The 23,656-nt window shown below is 31.4% G+C and overlaps 1 protein-coding gene across 4 annotated transcripts in view; it reads right to left on the bottom strand.

Annotated features, from left to right (window-relative positions):
- Positions 1 to 23,656, bottom strand: part of LOC119601614 (protein trapped in endoderm-1) — a 294,851-nt gene that overhangs the window by 111,257 nt on the left and 159,938 nt on the right. For all 4 annotated transcript variants that reach the window (XM_037952650.1, XM_037952649.1, XM_037952646.1 and 1 more), the window contains one exon: positions 18,720 to 18,865. In XM_037952650.1, the coding sequence (XP_037808578.1) occupies positions 18,720 to 18,865 (146 nt within the window). The remainder of the gene's footprint in view (positions 1 to 18,719; positions 18,866 to 23,656) is intronic.

The following is a 23,656-nucleotide window of genomic DNA, read 5'->3' as shown; positions in this document are numbered from 1 at the left end:
AATATTATCAGCAGTTCCAAAATTGTTTGATTCCGCTGGATGGCTGGCTCCTATAGTCATCAGAGCAAAAATTTTGATGCAACAATTGTGGTTAGAAGGGCTCCAGTGGGATGATGAAGTTTCTCACGATTCTCTTAAAAAATGGAATGAATTTTCTAAAGATTTGTCCAACATAGAATCTATTTGTATACCCCGTTGGCTACAGTATGACCCGTCAGACTCAATACAAATTCTTGGGTTCTCAAACGCATCAAAATCTGCATACTGTGCAACTATATTCTTAAGATGTAAAACTCAAACAAATACAACATTTTCCAATTTGTTAATAGCAAAATCAAAAGTTGCTCCCATTCAAACAGTATGTCTCCCAAGATTGGAACTCAATGGCCCACTCCTGGTGAAATATGTAAAGTCTATGCTAAATCTCAATTGCAAGGAAACATATTTATGAACTGATTCAGACATTGCACTGGGATGGCTTTCCAAAACCCCGTCAACTTGGAAAACTTATGTTGCCAACAGAACCTCCCAAATTCATTTGCTAGCACCCAATGCAATATGGCAACACGTCCCAAGTCAAGACAATCCAGCAGATCTTGGTACTCGAGGTTGTACTTCTCGAGAACTTGCTAATAAATCTCTTTGGTGGCATGGACCCACTTGTCTAACTAACCACCCATCATCATGGCCTAAAAGAAATCCACTACACAATATCGCAAAACCTGTAAATACTCAATCCCTACATGTAAATATAGAGGTAAATGACATTTTACAAAACTTTTCATCATATACTAAAGCTTCACGAGTCATTTGCTACATTTTCAGATTTTTTAACAATTCTGTAAAAAATTTCAGACCAAAAACTCATATTCCAGATTAACACAATTTAACTCATCAAGAAATGGATTTTGTAAAATCTCGACTTATTATTTCAGCGCAAAAAAGTTTTTATCCCGAAGAACACAATCTACTCACAAATTCTCAATGTATTTTAAACAAGAGTTCTCTAAAACCTCTAAATCCATTTCTCTATAAAACCTCGATTTTAAGAGTAAATGGCAGATTAGCACACTCATCTCTTCCGTATGGAGAACGTTATCCCATTATCATGCCCGGAAACTCACGCTTTTGTCAGTTATATCTAACCCATTTGCACAAATTTTTCTATCATGCGGAATGTAGCAAAATGTATTACATATTCAGACTTAAACCTCGTATTAAAAAGATTATACGTAATTGTAAAATTTTCATAATATATAAACAACAGCCCTGTGCTCAAATAATGGCACCACTACCTCCAGAAAGATGCAATCTGTCTCTTCCCTTTCAGATATTGACTTCGGTAGCCCATTCGAATTAAAAGCCTCTTCATTGCAAAAATCTCCCTACGTTAAAGTCTATGTTAGCGTATTCGTTTGTTTCAGCACCAAGGCTATACATTTAGAACCCTGCTCTGATTTGTCCTCTTTAGCCTTTCAAGCAGCGTTTAGTAGTTTCGTTGGTAGGCGAGGCTTAGTTTGGAAGTTGAATGAAAGTTTATACCACCGCATGCTCCTCACATGGGCGGCATATGGGAAGCCGCAGTAAAATGTTTTAAAGTCCATTTTAAACGCGTGGCTGGTGCCCAAAAATTCACCTTTGAAGAATTTAACACTATTTAACGAGAATTGAAGGTGTGTTAAATTCACGCCCAATCTCAGCGTTATTTGAAGATCCCACCGATCTCACAGCTTTGACTCTTGGTCATTTCCTAAGAGGCGCTCCCTTGATGGCATTTTCAGAACCAGGCTTTCAAGATTTATCCCTTATAAATCGATGGGAAAAACAAAAAGCAATCCACCATCAGTTTTCCATACGATTGAAAGAAGAGTATCTCAAATCTCTTCACAAACGCTATAAATGGAAAAATCCTGTTCCCAATATCCAGGTAGGCGATCTAGTAGCGGTATCGGCGATTTACTACCCCTTCACGGATGGCGTTTAGGAAGAGCAGTCACAACTTATCAAGGCTCTGATAACAATATTAGAACCGTCGATATTCGAATAGCCACCGGAATTATAACTCGTCCCTTTGAAAGGGAAACCAAATAATTATATTTTACTCTCATTACATTACTTAATAGATTTTAGATTTACATTTCAACAAATACTCATACTTATTTAATTATCTTATACATATACTTATCCCTTTCCCTAAATCCCAGCTTTTAACAATTCTCATTACTCAAATTAGTTCAATTCATTTAATAGATTCTGTTTTCTCCCTCTAGTCCTAACCGAAAATTTGAAACCACCCGTCCAGCAACAAGTAGTCAAAACCAGACAGCTAGAGGAAGATACAGTGACCCCGATAATTATAAACGTGTCTTGTGCAGAAATTTCCTAAGGTTCTGTCGGAAATTCTGGAGAATGGACGCCAAGAGAAGAGAGGCAGTAGTGGAAAAATACCGCGACTGTGTGAACTGTTTGGCTAAAAGTCATGATTTGCGATGCTGCACCTCCATGGACACCTGCAGGATATGTGACAAATTCCACCACACTTTACTCCATCAAAAACGTAGAAGCACTTTTATCACCAGTCTTACTCCTAGCCAAATACGTCATCGTCAGCAACAAAATAGAAGGCGAGATGTACAACCAGCTCGTCAACGTACTGCCAACCAATCAACAAACCAACAACCAACAAGTCAGTCACCAATGACACAGCAACCAACACTATCCACTAACACCCAAGTGATTGTTGAGACTATTAAATCGTTAGCCCACGTGTTGTGCACAACCAACAAATAATTTGCCTAACGTCAAGGCCGGCGCCATGTCCAAACTATTCTGGACACATAAATTATAAATATTATAATACTTTTCTAAATTAATATAAGTATTTTTGTACAGTGTACATACAACTATATTTAGTTGACATTTGAATTTGCCTTAAAAATAAATAAACGAACACCGTTAACGGGTTTCGTTAATTGCAGCAATTGCAAAAAAAAACGAGCTTTATAGCTCCATGTTTTTAAAACGAGTTTTAAAAGGTTCACTTGCTGCTTAGAAGCCAACCCAGCCGCATCCTTTATTTATAAATCAAACTAAGATTGTACCCTAAATTTAAGTACAAACTATAAAACTCTGAATTAAAATAAACCCTGAATTGTTTAAGAAAATACTCTTATTACTGTAGAAAGTCTCATAAAAGGTCAGGTGTTGTTAATAATTAAGAATCAGTTACAAAAAATTAATTAAATTTTCTTTATTTCTCTCTTTTTTTAATCCCATACCAAATCCCTATATTATAACTACTCTAATTATATTGATATTATCCCGCCAAACCATCTGTAAAAAAGATTATAAAATATAAACCCCAGTTGTATTCGGTGCCAATTAAAAAGACTGCTATTCGTAGGCCTGATAAGGACACCGCAGTGCCATCAATAGCCACTTCGGGCTTCGCGGAGGAGTCAAATCCAAAGAGCGAGGAGGTGATCACCACCTCGCCGGAAGACAGTTTAATGGATGACCATGATTGAGGGTATCTAAATAAACCTCCATCGGAGCGAGATGTCTACCAACACTTTGATGGCTAAAATAAACAAAGGTAAGATACATATAGCTTTAATCCTTGGACGATTCGCAACAAGGTTTCTGGATTAAATCACGTAAATTCCTAACTTTTTTACGCTGATACAGGGTCTCGCCCGAGAACATGTATTTTATGTCACAAGAACTTATGTTTTCTCTTCTCAACAGCATTATCCACATTCGGGACCTTACTAAAGAACCATTTAGGACAGGACACTTTTCAATGTCGAAATAAAGAGGATATAGACGCCAAAGTAGAAACGTTCGTTCGAGGACAGCTGCCCTCTGCGAGAGCGGAGATCTGCTCAGGAGAAACCTTGGGTAACGGGGGAGATACGAGACTCCCCGAGACTTTTCTGTGAACAGGTAGATAGCGTAAATGATGTATCGATGATAAAAAAATTCCTATCCAAACCTCATGTCCAACCGGAATCTACGGTTGATGAAACGGGCAGGAGGCTAAATGATATGGGGGAGACAATGAAACTCCTAACGGACTCTCACTTCCCACCTGGGATATCGGGTACCATAAATGAAGCGATATTGGAGGAAGTGGATGCTAACACAGAAATAGTTATTATATACTATTACACAGATACTCTTATTCAATCCTTAGACCAGTTTTATGTTGACCGGGTGCTCCGTAACTGGATCATCTACATGCTAAGATAAGCTGAGAGATGTACAATATAACCATCAGTAAAAGGGTATTTCGCGGTACACCACAGGGCGGCAATTTTTCCCCTTTACTCTAGGTAACCACGATAAATAGCCTCCTAAGGACCCTAACCGAGAAAGGACTTAGACCTGTCTGCTATGCATAAGATGTCGTAATACTTCTAAGGGGAAAGGATTCAAATTACTTGTGTAGAAGGCTGAGGAGTCTCTGAACACGGCATTGAGCTGGGCTCAACCTGGAGGCCTCAATGTTAACCCGACGAAGACAGAAATATGCCTTTTCACAAGAAAGACAAAAATTTCTGAGTATATTGAACTCTGTTTCCTGGGAAAGAATAATTTGGTGACAGACAAAGTTATGTACTTAGGTGTAATACTTAGAGGCACCACATAGAGGAAAGGATTAACAAGGCACATCGCACAGTGGGAGAAAACCCTAATTTAGCGGAATTTAATTCACATCTTCTTTATTTGTGATCTGATCCATTAGAGATGTATAGCGATATTTTAGTCAAAGATGTGGTGTATCGAATAAGTGCACTTTAGGATATCCTGTTTTAATGCAGGGTGTGCTATAGCGTGTTATGTTGGACAACCTCATTTGTAAATATATTATAATTAGTGGTAATATGATTATAATTGTGTATTCTTTTCGTATTGATAACTTTTTTGAAAACTGCAGGATATTTCGAACTATGTGTGGTATATTTATGTCATTTTGGACATACACCCTACAGTCAGCATAGACCGAAAATATTTTTAAATAATTATATATATTTGTTTCTAATGAGAAGTAAAATAAGATTAAAATAAATACTATAATCATCATAAAATAGTTTATATTTAATCTTTAGAATAAATATTTTTCATTCAAGAATTTATGTTTAAAATTTATACCAATTTAGTAATAACTAGCTATACCCAGTGTGCTTCGCTACCCTCATCGTAATGGAATAAAATAAATATCATTATTGTAAATGTTTATATATCTGCAATATCAAAAATTTCCCTTTTAAAGATCTCTTTAAGTTTGATTTTATGATTCTAGTCTCAATATTACAGAAAATTAAAAAAAAAAACAGTTGAAGAACGAAAAAGTACCAGACAGTGCCTTTTTATATATTTTCATTAAATCAGGATGACGCATGTTTAATTTTCAACCAGAAACCAAAAAAATCGCATAAAGATTTTTATACAATCAGGAAGCTACATGTCCAATTTTATGTTTTTAGGTTCAATATTATAGAAAATTCGAAAAGTATTAGTAAAAGAACAAAAAAGTACCAGAGTATCCTTTTTCAATTTTCGTTCAATTGGGATACTGCGTGTTTAATTTTATGTTTTTATATTCAATGAAGTACGAAAAAGTACCAAAAAACCTATTTTATTTAATTTCATGTTCCTAAGTTCAATATTATAGAAAATTCAAAAAGTACCAGAAAATATTCCAGTTTAAATTTTCATTCACTCAAGTCCCTGATTGCTTTTATAGATTCTAATTAACTCCGGGCTCCACATGCTTAATTTCATGTTTCTAGGATCAATATTATAAAAAACACAAAAAGTACCTTTTGAAGAACGAAAAAGTACCAAAAATTGCCCTTTTATAGGTTCTCACTTAATCCAGGCTCTAAACGCTTAATTTCATGCTTCTAGGTTCAATATTATAGAAAATTCAAAATATACCTTTTAAAGAACGAAAAAGTACCAAAAAGTCCCCTTTTATATGTTCTCACTTAATCCAGGCTCTACATACTTAATTTCATGTTTCTAGGTTCAATATTATAAAAAATTCAAAAAGTACCTTTTGATGAACGAAAAGTCCCCTTTTATAGATTCTCATTTACTCCGGGCTCTACATGCTTAATTTCATGTTTCTAGATTAAATTTTATAGAAAACTCAAAAAGTACCAGTCGAAGGACGAAAAAGTACCAAAAAGTCCCCTTTTTATAGATTCTCATTTACTCCGGGCTCTACATGCTTAATTTCACGTTTCTAGGTTCCATATTATACAAAAATCCAAAAAGTACCTTTTGAAGAACGAAAAAGTACCAAAAGGTCCCTTTTTATAGGTTCTCACTTAATCCAGGCTCTAGTTATTTTCATGTTTCTAGGTTCAATATTATAGGAAATTCAAAAAGTACCTTTTGAAGAACGAAACAGTACCAAAAAGTCCCGTTTTATAGATTCTCATTTACTCCGGGCTCTACATGCTTAATTTCATGTTTCTAGGTTAAATTTTATAGAAAACTCAAAAAGTACCTTTTGTAGAACGAAAAAGTACCAAAAAGTCCGCTTTTATAGATTCTCATTTACTCCGGGCTCTACATGCCTAATTTCATGTTTCTAGGTTAAATTTTATAGAAAACTCAAAAAGTACCAGTTGAAGGACGAAAAAGTACCAAAAAGTCCCCTTTTATAGATTCTCATTTACTCTACATGCTTAATTTCATTTTTCTAGGTTAAATTTTATAGAAAACTCAAAAAGTACCTTTTGTAGAACGAAAAAGTACCAAAAAGTCCGCTTTTATAGATTCTCATTTACTCCGGGCTCTACATGCCTAATTTCATGTTTCTAGGTTAAATTTTATAGAAAACTCAAAAAGTACCAGTCGAAGGACGAAAAAGTACCAAAAAGTCCCCTTTTATAGATTCTCATTTACTCCGGGCTCTACATGCTTAATTTCACGTTTCTAGGTTCCATATTATACAAAAATCCAAAAAGTACCTTCTGAAGAACGAAAAAGTACCAAAAGGTCCCCTTTTATAGGTTCTCACTTAATCCAGGCTCTTCATAGTTAATTTCATGTTTCTAGGTTCAATATTATAGGAAATTCAAAAAGTACCTTTTGAAGAAGGAAACAGTACCAAAAAGTCCCCTTTTATAGATTCTCATTTACTCTGGGCTCTACATGCTTAATTTCATGTTTCTAGGTTAAATTTTATGAAAAACTCAAAAAGTACCAGTCGAAGGACGAAAAAATACCAAAAAGTTCCCTTTTATAGATTTTCATTTACTCCGGGCTCTACATGCTTAATTTCACGTTTCTAGGTTCAATATTATACAAAAATCCAAAAAGTACCTTTTGAAGAACGAAAAAGTACCAAAAGGTCCCCTTTTATAGGTTCTCACTTAATCCAGGCTCTACATAGTTAATTTCATGTTTCTAGGTTCAATATTATAGAAAATTCTAAAAGTACCAGTCGAAGTACGAAAAAATACCAAAAAGTTCCCTTTTATAGATTTTCATTTACTCCGGGCTCTACATACTTAATTTCATGTTTCTAGGTTCAATATTATAGGAAATTCAAAAAGTACCTTTTGAAGAACGAAAAAGTACCAAAAAGTCCCCTTTTATAGATTCTCATTTACTCCGGGCTCTACATGCTTAATTTCATTTTTCTAGGTTAAATCTTATAGTAAACTCAAAAAGTACCTTTTGTAGAACGAAAAAGTACCAAAAAGTCCGCTTTTATAGATTCTCATTTACTACGGGCTCTACATGCTTAATTTCATGTTTCTAGGTTCAATATTATAGAAAATTCAAAAAGTACCTGTCGAAGTACGAAAAAGTACCAAAAAGTCACCTTTTATAGATTCTCACTTATTCCGGGCTCTACATGCTTAATTTCATGCTTCTTGGTTTAATTTTAAAGAAAACTCAAAAAAATACCTGTGTAGAACGAAAAAGTACCGAAAAGTCCCTTTATTATTAATTTCATGTTTCGATTTCAATATCAAAGAAAACTCAAAAAGTACCAGATGAAGAATGAAAAAGTACCAAAAAATATCACTTGGTACCGGGGTTCCAAATAACACCTCATTAGCATATTTAGTGTTTCTAAATCTAAAAATTTTATCTAAACTGGATCATTGTGTTTGAATAAAATCAAATTTCCCGCTTTTACCCCTTTTGGTACTTTTTTTCTACCCATTAACGAAATAAAAATTCTATTCCAAAATGTTGCAATATCGTAGTGGGAGCCCGTTATTATGTATTTATATGTATAAGTTAATAAACCAAAATCAATGTTTTATGAAAAAAGTACCAAAAATAGGTACAATTTTCACCCCTTAAACATAACCAAAAAGTACTAAATTTATATTTTTATTTTTTCGTCAAGTTATGAAGGAGTCAAAAATATTGTTTGAATGTTCACTGGTTTAAAAGATACATGGGGTGCAAAAAAGTACCAAAATACAGTTTTTACCCGTTTATTCCCTAAAGGGGCCGAAATTGAAAAAAGTACCAGACACATGTCCGCTTATTTTTTAAATGAACGACGATAAGCTTTAAACTATTTTTGTATCTTTTCTAGTTTAGGAGATATGAGGTTACCGATTTTACCCGTTTTTACCCTTTTTTACCGCCTAAACATTCGAATTTGCAAAAATCCCGTCTTAGTGGATCTATTTGGTGGGAGACCAACCCCCTGTCCAAATTTCAGCTCTTTAGCTTTAACCGTTTAGGCTGTGCGATGATGAATCAGTCAATCAGTCAGTCAGTCAGTCAGTAACGTTAGAATTTTATATATATATAAGAAGATAATAATTGCTAGAGTATCTATTATTAACAAAACTACATAAATATTACATATAAAACTAATAAGTCATCTTTCAGTTACTCTTTTAACTCATATATATTTTATTTACATTTTCTTTACAAAAATATTTCTTTAACAGAATACAAATGGTAAGATATTAAATGACATAATACTATATTTATGATATACTGACTGTAGGGTAAAAGTCCAAAAGTTGTTATAATCCTATGTATAATATTAAATATATACTCCAGATTTCTATAAAATTAAAAATTAAGACACTACATATAATTTGGAGAGTTTAAATGAAATAAAATACATATGCTAAGATTGGACTATTATAATGTTTAGTAGAGGATGATTTATTCAGATTTAGTGTATAAATATTAATTTTTTTTTAGATTTAGTTTACTTCGGCCAAATTAACATTTTTGTCCCACTGTGATACTTTGTCAAAAGTAAAAAAGTAAATTCTATATAATTAATATTTGGCTCGGCTGTACTGCTAAGAACAGCAAATACAACATAAAATTTTTCATTTTGCCTCGAATGGAACCCAAATTATATGAAAACAATAAATCATCCACTATATACTAACAAATGACATAAATATTCAATGATATTAAAACTACTCCGAAATACTGAAATTTTAAATATACAAAAATGTTCACATTCAACTTAGTATTAACCCGTTATGGGAGATACTATTTAATTATGTTGTATATATTTGAGCTCCTGAGACTTAAACCACATTACAATTTTTTAAAAACCTGAAAAACTAAATTGTATATTTCTCCCACAGTGCATTGGTGCTGGGCGCTATGCAGAATAACCATAGGCATGAAATGGGGACTTTGTCCTACTATGACTCATTGGCTCTATAAAAGTGTAGTTAGACCAATCAATAATCTGGTGGACTTTTTTGGAAAAAAAAGTGTAATATCAAACTACTACAGGTAGTTCAGCGTACATGCTGCTTGGGTATAAGTGGAGCCAAGAGCATAACGTCAACCAAGGCTCTAGAACAATGCTAGATATTCCACCCATTGAAACATATATAAGCAGGGACCGAAAATAATAATTATTTTTGAATTTTCAAATAAAAAAGGCAGCCACAAGAAAATAGCAACGAGGGCTGAATTAAAATTATGGGTGGGAGAAACCCATAAGGCCTCTTGTAATAATGAAACCGTGGGTAGAACCACAAAGATCCTATGGGGTGACCCTAACGAGAAGCCTCCACAAAATGAACAAGTCTGAGGTTCTTGGAGTGGACACACACCTATACAAAATTGGACGTGCGGATTCAGACGAATGTAGAACATGAAGAGAGGACAGTGAAACTCTGGAGCACTTTCTTTGCCATTGTCAGGCTTTCGCAAGTACATTTTTAAGAAGTACTACTAAGGTACTAAAAAGTAACTTTTTATAGGTTCTCACAAAATGTCCTCACTTACTCCGGGCCCTACATGTTTAATTTCATGTTTCTAGGTTCAATATTAGAAAAAATTCAAAAATTACCTTTTGAAGAACGAAAAAGTACAAAAAAAATTATATGTTCTCACTTACTTCGGTCTTTACATGCCTAATTTCATGTTTCTAGTTTCAATATTATAGAAAATTCAAAAAATACATTTTTAAGAACGAAAAAGTACAAAAAATCCTTTTTATAGGTAATCACTTACTCCGGTCCCTACATGCTTAATTTCACATTTCTAGTTTCTATATCATAAAAAAATTAAAAAGTACCATTTGAAGAACGAAAAAGTACCAAAAAAATCGACATGCTTAATTTAATGTTTCAAGGTTCAATATTATAGAACATTCAAATAGTACATTTTGTACCAAAAAATTCCTTTTTATAGGTTATCCCTACTCCGGGCCCTACATGCTTAATTTAATGTTTCTAGGCTTAATATTATAGAAAACTCAAAAAGTACCTTTTGAAGAACGAAAAAGTGCCAAATGTCACCTTTTATAGGTTCTCCTTACACCGGGACCTACATGCCTAATTTCATGTTTCAAGCCAATAGCAACACACAGTTTCATCCGTAACGTGTTGCTCTTACTCTGCTTTGTTTTTATAAACAAGCAATTACAATAACAAAATTTACCGTATTATGTGTGTTGTTGTTGCTTGTTTAATATTTCTGGCTGAGCATGAACGAAAAATCTAAATTTGTTATGAAATTTTCAGAGGTTGTCTCAGATTTTTGCTCATATATTCGTTATTTATGAACCAATTTTGCTGATTTTAAATAGCGTCCCTCCGATCGTATGTCTGATAAAATCATTGAATTCGGATCTCGCAAATATATGGGTCTTCTGAAAACTGATTCCAACATACACACGGATAGACAGACAGACGGGCTTGGCTATATCTACTATAAGGATCCAATACATGTACTTTATAGTGTAGGAGAATTATATTACAGAAATTTCAAATGGAATGATCAACTTATATATACTCTCCTTCCGAAGGAAAAAAATTACGACATACTACGATACTGCACTACGACGCTTTTTAGTATGTGCTTTCTCCCATAGTCAAAATTAATTTTTATACCCTACACCACTTTAGTTGCATTATTTCACCTAGCCCCCATACAACAGAACCCCCCGAAAAGGGCTTCTGAGCTCATAATTATGTTAAATATACCTTATATCGATAAAAAGCGGCACAACTAAGTTTTATACAAGCCTTGATGACCTTGCCAAATTTCATAAAGATCGGGCCTCATTTGACCCTAGCTCCCATACAAAGTCCCCTTCAGAAAATTACTTGAATGTCCAAAATTAACTTATAAACACAAATGTCGCGATAAAATTAAGCACAAATTACTTGTTTAATGTTATATTTGAGTAGATTTAATGCGAAATTCGTTATATTTTTCAAGATCCGATGTAATATTTTTTTCTAAACTGTCAAAGTAAATTAAATTGCAGGGTTACCAACGATAATAATACACATTAGATTTTTTCAAGCAATTGTAATTTCTACACATGAAACATATTTGGAAACCTTCTAAAGGGAAGAACTACGCCATCTAATTGTAAGTCATGCGCAAGTCGTAATCTTTAGTTTATCATTCTTGATACCTCCCATATAAGGTACACTTCCGAAAATCACTTAATTGCACATATCTGTCATATAAGATCCACTTCCGAAAATCACATATTTCATTGATAAATAAAGATATCGGAATAAAATTCCACATAAATATGTTTTTTTTATATACAAATCACTTAGAAATTACTTAAACGCTCATATTTGATTGACAAAAAGAGATAACGCTATTAAAATTGACATGAGTATATTGTGTATATATACGAACCATGCTGAAATTTTTTTTTGGATCAGTCCAAAAATGGTCATAGCTCTCATATAAGGTAAACATAATTACGTCACTTTATCCCACTTATGTATGTATTTCATTAATATATAAATATATAAGGATAAAATTCGAAATTTAAACATTCACAATTTAATTAAATACGTACATATCAAAACATTTTTACATAAAAAATAGCTTACAGGTGGAGGGTATAGCACCCTAACTTGATATTTTTGTTTTCGATATCTTTTTATGTCTTTTAACATACGAAATAAAAAAATAAAATTTGGAACCACAACTTAGAAAATTTTGCATTTTTGTTTAAGTGTTGATTCGCAAGCATATTAGTGTTATTTATGTTTTTAGAAGCTCCTTTAGTTATCTAATAATTTCTAAAAAATGTGATGAACCAAAACATAATTAAAAGTGAAATTACATAATTGTATTTTATACATATTTTAATAAAATTTGGTGCGCATATTAAAACTAACTGAGAAAACTAATACTTACAGTTATGTATATTAAAAACTGTCAGTATTTGTACTTTTTAAAACGATTTTTAATAAAAGTATATTTATGTGGGAGAATAACGATCCCTTGGATCAATGGAAACTAAATTTTGCATAAAGTTTTAAAATACAATTATTATAACATATGTCAATTTAGTCTTAACAAAAATGTAGATATAACGACGTTTTTACGCTCAAGTTTATGTGGGAGGTGTGCGTGTCCTTACACCGATTTTTTTGAAATACACAATTTTTGTTAATTATCCTATCAAACACGTATATGTGTGTGAAGTTAAATTCGAATTTAACTAGCAGAGACACAAACCACATTTTTTAACATTGCTCTTTTTGCAGCTAACAGAGCGATGTTAAGCATTTAACAGAAAGTACATGAAAAATTAAAAATACATAAATACTTTAAAATTTTCAGAAAATGAAAAACGAAAATTTCAGAACTTAAAAAAATATGAAAAAAATCAATATTTTAATAAAAAAAATTAAAAATTCTCTAAAAAATCAATATTGACTTCCGGAATCCCATTAGGGACCCTTTATGCTACCCGTTCCATATAGTGGTATACTTGTGCATTTCCATTTTTGTCCAAATTGGATACCAATCCTTTAGAGAATTTTTAACATTTTTGTTATTGAAATATTGATTTTTCAAAATTTTTTTAAAAAATTTCCAAAACTATTCCAGAAATTTGACTTCTACAAACCTATTAAGAACTCTTTGGGCTACCCGTTCCATATAGTGGTATACGTGTGCATTTCCATTTTTGTCCAAATTGGACACCAATCCTTTAGAGAATATTAGAATTACTGCTTTAAATATATTGATTTTTTTTTAAATTTTTAAAAAACTTCCAAAACTATTCCAGAAATATGACTTCCGGAATCCTGTTAGATACCCTTTAGACTACTCCTCCCATATAGTGATATATTTTTAAGAAATATGACTCCCGGAATCCTTTTAGGGACCCTTTAGACTACTACTCCCATATAGTGGTATGAGTGTGCTTTTCCATATTTGTCCAAATTGGACACCAATCCTTTAGAGAATTTTAACATTTTTCTTATTGAAATATTGATTTTTTAGAGAATTTTTAATTATTTTTTTTATTAAAATATTGATTTTTTCTAAAAATATTTTTTTATTTTTCATATTTTTTTAAGTTCAGAAATTTTCGTTTTTCATTTTCTGAAAATTTTAAAGTATTTATTTTTAATTTTTCATGTACTTTCTGTTAAATGCTTAACATTGCTCTGTTAGCAGCAAAAAGAGCAAAGTGAAAAAATGTGGTTTGTGTCTTTGGTAGTTAAATTCGAATTTAACTTCACACACTTTTGGATATATTCTGATATGTTCTGGCTTCCGAATTCACAAAACCAAATGTGAAAACGATAGATTTCACATTTTCTTGGTGTTTTCGTTTTCACATCCTAACAAAAAAATTCGAAAACTTTTCACATAAAAATAGTTAGGTGAAAGCAAAACGAATCTACTTTTTCGTTGCGAAAAATCGCTTTTATGTAAATAAAATGTCGAAAGCTAACACCTTAGATATTAATTTGTTTAAATACAATATTTTTTTATAAAAATATAAGCATACAATAGTAAAAAATTGGATTTAAAATCAATGCAATAGAAAAAAGTTCAAGGATTTTTTTTATTATTTGTAAAATTTTTAGTTTTTTTTCGCGGAATATGATTACGATTATGTGTTTTGACAACATTTTCTTTGACATTTGTTAAACTTGTTGTAAAACTAAATTTGAAACCAAGTGAAAACGGGAACATCACATTTTTAATTTCGTGTGAAATCTTGATTTCATCTGAATTTGAAATTTTGTGAAAGCCAGAACATACATAATATCCCAGCTAGCATTTTTTGAAATTTTTGATCACATTCGAGTCATTTATGACTCTTCTGCGCGATTAAAATGATCTTATATGCCCTCATTTTCTGATCATAAATGATACATTCGTCGGGAGAAAATGGTACCCTACCCGCGAATCTTCTAAACAAGTCTTTAATGAGCCCCACTTCTGATCAGTTCTGATTCATCTTTGAATTTTTTGAATCATTAATGAGCCGACTTACTGATCGTTTTAGAATTATTTTCGAATCATATTATAGTCATTTTTGAGTCTTTTCTGAGTAATTTTTATGTTTGTTACAGACAAATACAATACAACAGAAAACAGTATTTGATCTTCCGACTGCGCAAAATGTAACTACAAAATAAATTTATAAGTAATCATATTTCGAACACCTGGATGACCTATTTGTGACTGCTGAACATTTTGTTATTGTTTCTCAAATAAATCAGATTTTAAACATTAATTGGAATTATTTAGACTTAATTTAGTGATTAGTCACCCAACAATCTTCCGTAGAAGATCATTAAACATATAAAATTATTATAATTAAAGTATAATAATAGACTTAGTTTAGTGATTAGTGACCCAACAATCTTCCGTAGAAGATCATTAAACATATAAAATTATTATAATTAAAGCATAATAAAATTTCAATTTCCTTGACATAAAATCGACTTTATAAATATCACACAAATTAAAATACTTATACATTTAATTTTATAAACGAAATAAGAATTATATCAACTCATTTTAGGCCACATAAAATTTTTTTCCAACTCTTCTAAAAGAGTATTTTCTGAGCCCATTTTCTGATCAGTTTCGACTCATTTTTGAATCGTTTTTGAGTAATTTTTAAGTGTAATTGTATGGAATAGCAACACAAATAAAAACAATTATTACATAAGAAACAATTTTAGATCTTCCAACTGATTGAAATATGATCGCAAAATGAGTTTTTAAAACCATTATATTTTAAACACCAGATGATTGCTATACATTTTGTTATTGTTTTTCAAATAATCAGTTTTCAATCATATATCGGGATCATTTTCGAATCATTTTATAAGCGCTCAACTTATTAATCACTTTTAGGTCATCAAAAGACTCAAAAATGACTCAGTTTACAGATTAATCATCTAACAATCTTCCAAATGCTAGCTGTGTAGTTACAACGTCGTTTTTAAGCTTTAGGGTATATAGGAGATCGTTGTGACCTTTGACCGATTTTTTCCACACATATTCTTATTTGGAACGCATTCTGATGAATACTGTAGATAGGGAGTGTCCTTGCACCGATTTTTTGAAATTTAAAAGTTTTCTTAATTAAACTCTCAGACACTAATATACCAAATTTCATAGTCCTAGGATCACTCCTGTAATTTTGCAAATTAGCTATATAGGAACAAAGCACAGTGCGACACCGATTATGCATTGGGCAAATGTTATTCAATAAATACCTTCCCATGATATAGATAGCAGAATTTCCGATCTATGAACTCTATGAGTTGGGTATAATGTGACATGGAATCAGTGAGGCCAGGAGATTTTTTTCAGAAATCCCTACGCTTATGAGAAAAAATCCCTTTTTTCCCTACACCCACTTTTTATTTTCCCTACATTTTTCCCTACACTACTTTTTTTCATTTTTTCCAAGTTTATCTTAAAAAAATACAAAAATAACATAAAAAACTAAAATATTAGCTGTTTTATAATATACATATATATATGTTTTTTTTTTGTTTAATTTTTAGGAATGAAGTTTCTAGAATTTAAATTTTTACTTTCAATTTTACATCATACAAATCTTCCAACCCTGACTCTTCAGTTAAGATTAAAAAAAACAAGACAATTGAGAGATTTATGGCAGCATCACGATTCGATGTTAAAAATTTATTTTATGTGCCCCCAACAAAAAATTTAATAAAATTTAATATAATTATTTTAAATAAGGTTTACTTTTGCGTTTACTTTTTGCGGTTTACTTTTATAAATTTTCAGAACATGAAATTATTTTTTTCAATCCTGAGTTACTGCATTAAGCCCCCGACTACTCTATCTATAAGGAGTCAGAATATATCGCCCTACAGGATTGGCATAACCCAAAAAGTAGTTTCAAGAAAAAAGGGTAAGAATATTTAATGACATTTAACTATTTTCTTTGATAACTTTTAAACAAATCAAGGGATTTTAAAAATCCAAATTCAGATAGTTGAGTTTAATATGTTTCTCATATAAATTGAAATTCAATTTTTAGTTATCAATATTCACGAAAACGTGGGTTTTAGTTTTTACGTTTACAAAAAATAGTTTTCACATCGAAAATAATAGACATATTAGAAATTTGATAAATCTATATGAAAGATTTTAGTATGTCGCATGTTTTTTAGACCTCAGTTCAAGAAACCCGAATTTTGGATTATGCCAGGCTTGTAGCGATATGTACATAGGTACTAGGGTGATCGATTATTCGACATTTTCCAAAAACCGGTTTTCGAATAGTTCGAATAGTTGACATTTAAAAAAAACCGGTTGATATTTTTCAAATTCAGAAAAAACCGGTTAACCGGTTTTTCATTATATATAAAAAAATATATTTTAATTTGAAAAAAATAATGTTTATGTTTAAATTTGATTAATAAAACATGGCCCGAACAGTTTAAAAGATTAGAACTTTAGATCTAGTCGTCTGATTTACATTATTTCTTTAAAATAAACAAGTAAGAAAGCATAGTCGGGCGTGGCCAACCATATGATACCCTACACCAGTTATGAATATTAAATGTGATTTATTTTTCATAATAAAGCATTTATCTTCAATATTCCCTTGTTCCGATACATTTAAGCAATTTATGGATGAAAAACTAATATTCTGAAAGAGGCTTTATATGGGGACTAGGGGCAAATATGGACCAAGCTCGATAAAATTTTGTGAATATATTTATATAATATTTTATTGTGCTGAATTTCATCGCAATATTTGTGTTTATAAGTTAATTTTGGACATTCAAGTAATTTTCTGAAGGGGACTTTGTATGGGAGCTAGGGTCAAATGGGGCCCGATCTTTATGAAATTTGGCAGGGTCATCAAGACTTCTATAAAACTTAGTTGTGCCATATTTTATAGATATATCTGTATATTTAACATAATTATGAGCTCAGAAGCCCTTTTCGGGGGGTTCTGTTCTATGGGGGCTAGGTGAAATAATGGACCGATTTTGACCATTTTCAATAGGCTTCCTTGGGTCAAATAAAACGTGCGTGCCAAATTTCATCCACTTATCGTGAAAATTGCGACCTGTACCTTGCGCACAAGGTTTACATGGACAGCCAGCCAGCCAGACGGACGGACATAGCTTAATCGACTCTAAGCCGATTGGTATACTTTAAGGTGGGTCTAGGACGAATATTTTTGTATGTTACAAACATCAGCACAAATCCAATATACCCTCCCCACTAAAGTGGTGTAGGTTATAAAAAAAATTAGAAAAAAAGTGGGACACTTCTGTTAAACATAAAGTACTATGTAATCCTAGCTTATTCTAAAAGCCCTGTTTAGAAAATTTGCATAGGCATTCCAACACTTCCATAAAATTTCAGCCGTAAATTAATTATTATAATTGGAATATAATCTAAAGATTGATAAAATTTTATCAAATAGTTATCAATTTTACAAATAATTTTTTTTAATTAATTAGGAAAATCAAAAATGTTTAACCAAAGGAGCTTTAGAAAAATATACGCTAGTTCCTCGACTCGAATATTTTTAAAATTTAGACGGGCTGTATTATGATTTACTTAAAAATTTCATTTAAATAATGTTTGAATACAAAGCAAATAAAAGTGTTCGAAACCGGTTTTTAAAAAGTGAAAAAACCGGATTATTTGATATTCGAAAAATCAGCATTAAGAAAAAACCGACACTGGTAATGCAGAAAAAACCGGTTTTAAAACCGGTTGAAAAATCGACTTGATCACCCTAATAGGTACACATATTGTAGAAATTACAAGCGGAATTTTTACTAACGATACACTTAAAATTGATTTCATGAAAAAATCCCTACAACTTGACAATAGTAAGAAATCTTTCCCTTTTTCCCTACACGTGAAATTTTTTAAAAAAATCCCTACAAAAAGGGAAAAATCCCTACACTTGGCATCACTGCATGGAATTCAGAATTATATCTTACCTCTTTAAAAAAACGAACTGCTGTCAATGGCAAACTAAAAGAACAGAAAAGCAAGTCGGAAATACATAATGAGAGAACGAAGGCTGTAGTTGCATGACATCTTATCTTCGGCGATCTCATTAAAGCAAACATTGTTATTAGGTTGCCTAAAAGTAAATAAATACATACACAATTAAAAATAATTATTACCATATTAATATAAACATATTTTAAGTTTTCAATCGAAATAATGTCGGGAGTTTATCATTTAGACGCACAAAACTAAATCGCTGAACCTATTACTCTTTTTATACCCACCATCAAAAAAGATGTAACACATCGAAATATTGCTCATAGACCCATAAAAGTATATATATTCCGGGTCCTTATTAAATTCTAAGACGATCTAGCCATGTCCGTCCGTCCGTCTGTCTGTTGAAATCACGATAGGGACCACACGAGAGGAGCTAGGCAGTTGAAATTTTGCATAAATATTCTCTATTGTTAAGGTTTGTTTGGTATTGAAAATGGGCAATATCGGTCCACTTTTTCGGATAGCCCCCATACAAGTGGACCTCCAAAAAACAGCTTCAACGGGCATAACTGCTTCAGAAGTACAAGTATAGCGATGAAATTCGACATAAATATGTTCCATATGAGCCAAAATCTTTCTACCAAATTTTTTCAGGATCGGCCCATAAATGACCCTACCCCCCATATAAGGTCCCCTTCTGAAAATGACTTTAACACTCATTACTGGCCACAAAATGCAAGTATAGCGATGAAATTCGACATAAATAAGTTTCATGTGAGCCAAAATCTTTTTACCAAATTTTTTGAGGATCGGTCCGTAATTGACCCTACCCCTCATATAAGGTCCCCTTTAGAAAATTACTTTAACACTCATTACTGGTCCAAAAATGCGAGTATAGCGATGAAATTCAGTATAAATAAGTTTCTTACGAACCGAAATCGCTCTACGAATTTTTTTTAAGATCGGCCCATAAATGACCCTACCCCCCATATAAGGTCCCATTCTGAAAATGACTTTAACGCTCATTATTGGCTAAAAAATACGAATATAGCAATAAAATTTTACACAATTAAGTTCCTCGCGAGCCAAAATCTTTTTAATAACTTTAATATGGATAGGTCCATAATTGGCCCTTCTCCCCCTATTGGGTCCACTTCAGGAAATAGCTTTAACGCTCATTACTGTCTTAAAAATAAGAGTAAAGCGATGAAATGCTACACACGTAAGTTTCTTACGAGCCAAAATCTCGGTACCAATTTTTTTTGGATAGGCCCATAAATGACCCTTCCCCCATATAAGGCCCCCTCTGCAAATAACTATACTGCTCATTACTGGCTTAAAAATATTAATGTAGTGACGAAAATTGACGCACATAAGTTTAATGCGTGCCAAAATCTCTCCACTAAATTTAGGGAGGATCGGTCCATAATTTACCCTACCGCCCATACAAGGTCCCCTTTAGAAAATTTCTTAAACGATCATTACTGGCTTAAAAATATGAGTTATGAAATACGGTTATGAATGTGTCGGTAATTCACCCTACCCCCCCCCCCCCCATATAAGCCACTTTATAAAATTACATGAACGCTAATTGCCGGCATAAAAATGCGAGAACAGCGAATGTAAACAAGTTTTATATGAACCAAAATCAGTCTACAAAAAGTTATGAGGATAGGTCAACAATTGACCATACACCACATATGAGATCCTCTTTAGAAAATTTGATGAAGAAAACTCTGATAATTACAAGTACAGTACAAAATATTAAAAATTAATATTTTGTTTGTTCAAAAGAGCTCGGTCCATAATTGTCTTAAGCTATATTCCAAACATCACCCTGATGTTTATATGGGAGCATTCCTTTTACGGCATACGGTTTGATGGTGGGTATATGAGATTCGGCACAGCCGAATATAACACTCTTACTTGTTAATGATTTCAAATGATACTGAAGAATTACACTATTGTAGCTTTGAACATAAAATAACTATTAATTATGAAAAAAATAAGGATAACATCTCTTTGTACCATATGCATGACAGGGTTATACCTTTCTGATGCACACACATGTGCCATAAGTATAGTAGTACATTAGCTATGAAAATTAACATGACCTGATCCCATATTAGTAAAATATTAAAATTAAATATAGAAAATTAAAACAAGTTTGACATCCATATAAACATTTTGGGATAAAATAGTTAGACTAGCATTAGAGGAAAATTATAGAAGCTAGAGTGACCATTGTTAGTACTAATAACTTATGTATTAAATTAATTTTTAGAGGAAAAATGGGAGGTCTAGAATCAGTAGGCGTGGCATCTCTCATATTAATCATTTTGTGGTTCCTGTGAACCAAAGGTTGAATATTTATGTATGTTTGTTTATTTGTTTGTTTGTTTGTACCTTATAGGAGGCTAAACTAGTGAAGCGATCTTCTTGAAATTTTCAATGTATGTTCCCCTATATCTGGAGGGAACAATAGGATACTTTTTATTTTAAAATTGCAAGTGGGAGGGGTGCAACACCCACTTCTTCAAAAGTCGAATATCTCGGAACATGGTACAACTAGGGTCCTCAAATTTTTATGGATAATTTAATATATATAATAGATAAATTCGTATATCTAAGAAACTATTAGAGCTAAAATCCTTAAATTTTGCAATAACAACTTTGACATCCATCTGAACATTTGGGTAATAATTTGGCGTTGTCGTTTGTCTGGGAAACTAATAGACCTAAAATCTTCAAATTTTGCACAAAGATTTTTAACATTTATTATTTAGATCAAAAATACTTTGACATCAATGTGAATACTTTGGTAATAAATTGGCGGACTAGCAAATATGAATTATATACAAAAATTTTACATGAAAAACTTTGACATTCATGTGAACATTTAGAGAATAGACTTTCAATAGGACCAAGGCATCTCCCATATGAATTAAAAACAAAATTTCGCATATCTGGGAAACCATTATATTATTCAAATTTTTCATTAACGGTTGGAAAAATTGGCGAACTTGCAATAATTTGCGTGGCATTCCCAATATGTAAAAAATGTATATCTGGAAATATTTTTAAATATTAGTTGTAAACTAAATATTTTTAAATATTAGTTGTAAACTAATATTTAAAAATATTTTTAAATTATACTAGAAAAATAGCATATTGCATAAGAAACAAAAAACAATATGTTATAACACTTCCTTATTGTCTTAGTGTCACGCCCCCTATTGCTAATCCTCCAATTTATTACACCAATCTTCACATGGATGTCAAAGTGGCTCTCACAAAATTTGAGAACTCTAACTTATATATTTTCTCAGAAATACAAAAGTATTATATTTGCGTGGGTTCTGGCACATGGGAAGAATTTTTGCGTAGAATTTATTTGTATACTTTTCGAGTATTTTTGGTGCCTTTAGCTTCGTATAACCGGAGATTTTTTAAAAATACCCGGTAAAATAATTTTAAATTTATAGTGCTTTTTGCAATTTCTCACGGAGCTTTTAGTGCTTTTTAATAATAATATGAATTTCAATAGAGTTCAATATTCGCATTTGCCGAATCTTTAAATAAGATTAATTTTATAAAATTTTATAAAAAACTTAAAAATTTTATAAAACTTAAAACTTATTTTATATTTTGAAATTTAGCAATAACAAAATATAAAACAAACAACTAACGCCAACATAAAAGAACAAAATACGCAAAGCAAAAAAAAAAAAAAAACAAAATAGGCAAAGCAATAAAACCACCATAAATACGATTTTTCAATAAGTTTCTTATCTCCACTCTCCAAGTATATACATACGTACAACGAAATAAAATTACATTTTAATTAAATTTATATATTAAAGATTATAGGTTTTAGTTTTTGTGAACTCTAGACAATATCAATCCATTAGTTCAATGTTATCAGTCGGCTAAAAAATGCAATTGTTAGAGCCCACATTGACAATATTTTAAGGATTTTGTACTTTTCTGATTCATTGTACTGTAGAGAATTTAAATATACAAAATATGTTCTTCAAAGATATCAGCAACTTTAAAAGTTAAGAATAACATAAAACAAATATCAGTTTTCATTTTTTGGAACACCTCTAAACAACTGTAAATTGCCCTAATAGTTAATTAAGATACTCAGTTTTTTATTAAATTAACAGACAATAAAATAGTCTAACTATAATGTAATGAAAATAAAATAATATAATTTCATAGAATGTAAAAAAAAAATAAAAAAAAATTAAAAATTATGCTGAATTTCAGTAACTTATCACAGATTTTTATTGTTATCTCGATTTAACAATTAATTTAAATTTTAAATTTTTGATATAAAACTCGATTTGTATGAAAAATATGAGTGATTACGGATCTTTATTGTTTTCTCGAATTGAGTTTAAAGCAAATTTTTAAATAGTTACATACATTTTAAGGGGAGATATTAATGATTTTCATGATCGAATTTTTGTGAAAAATGTAATATGAATATATTATTTACCCCTATAGTTTTTGTTCACTAGTTTTTATTCTGCATACAAATGTGGCATCGTAGACATTCGTTCAAGATCCAATATATCTTATAGTTTTCTCGATCGTAGGAAACTACATCCGATTCTCTTTTAAAATTGTTATTTTCTGAGGATATACAGCAGATTACAGGTTTTGAATTAAAAATAGTTTTCCGGTGGAAAATATAAGTGATGGGAGTATTATGTACGGATCTACAACAATATAATTTTGATAAAAAAATTCCATATGCTATTTTCTTGATCGTAGTAAACTACATCCGATTCTATTTTAAAATAGTAATTTTTTGAGGATATATTTTGAAATAAGAAAAGATTTCCGGTGGAAAATATAAGTGTTGGGAGTATTATATACGAATCTACCCGATTTTTTGCTTTAGATGAAAATCTAT

This window comes from Lucilia sericata, unplaced genomic scaffold (genome assembly GCF_015586225.1).
Source record: "Lucilia sericata isolate MDLA Ls3-8-SP2 unplaced genomic scaffold, ASM1558622v1 Contig000178F_arrow, whole genome shotgun sequence".
In the NCBI taxonomy this organism is placed as follows: domain Eukaryota; kingdom Metazoa; phylum Arthropoda; class Insecta; order Diptera; family Calliphoridae; genus Lucilia; species Lucilia sericata.
This window is presented reverse-complemented; position numbering and strand designations above follow the sequence as displayed.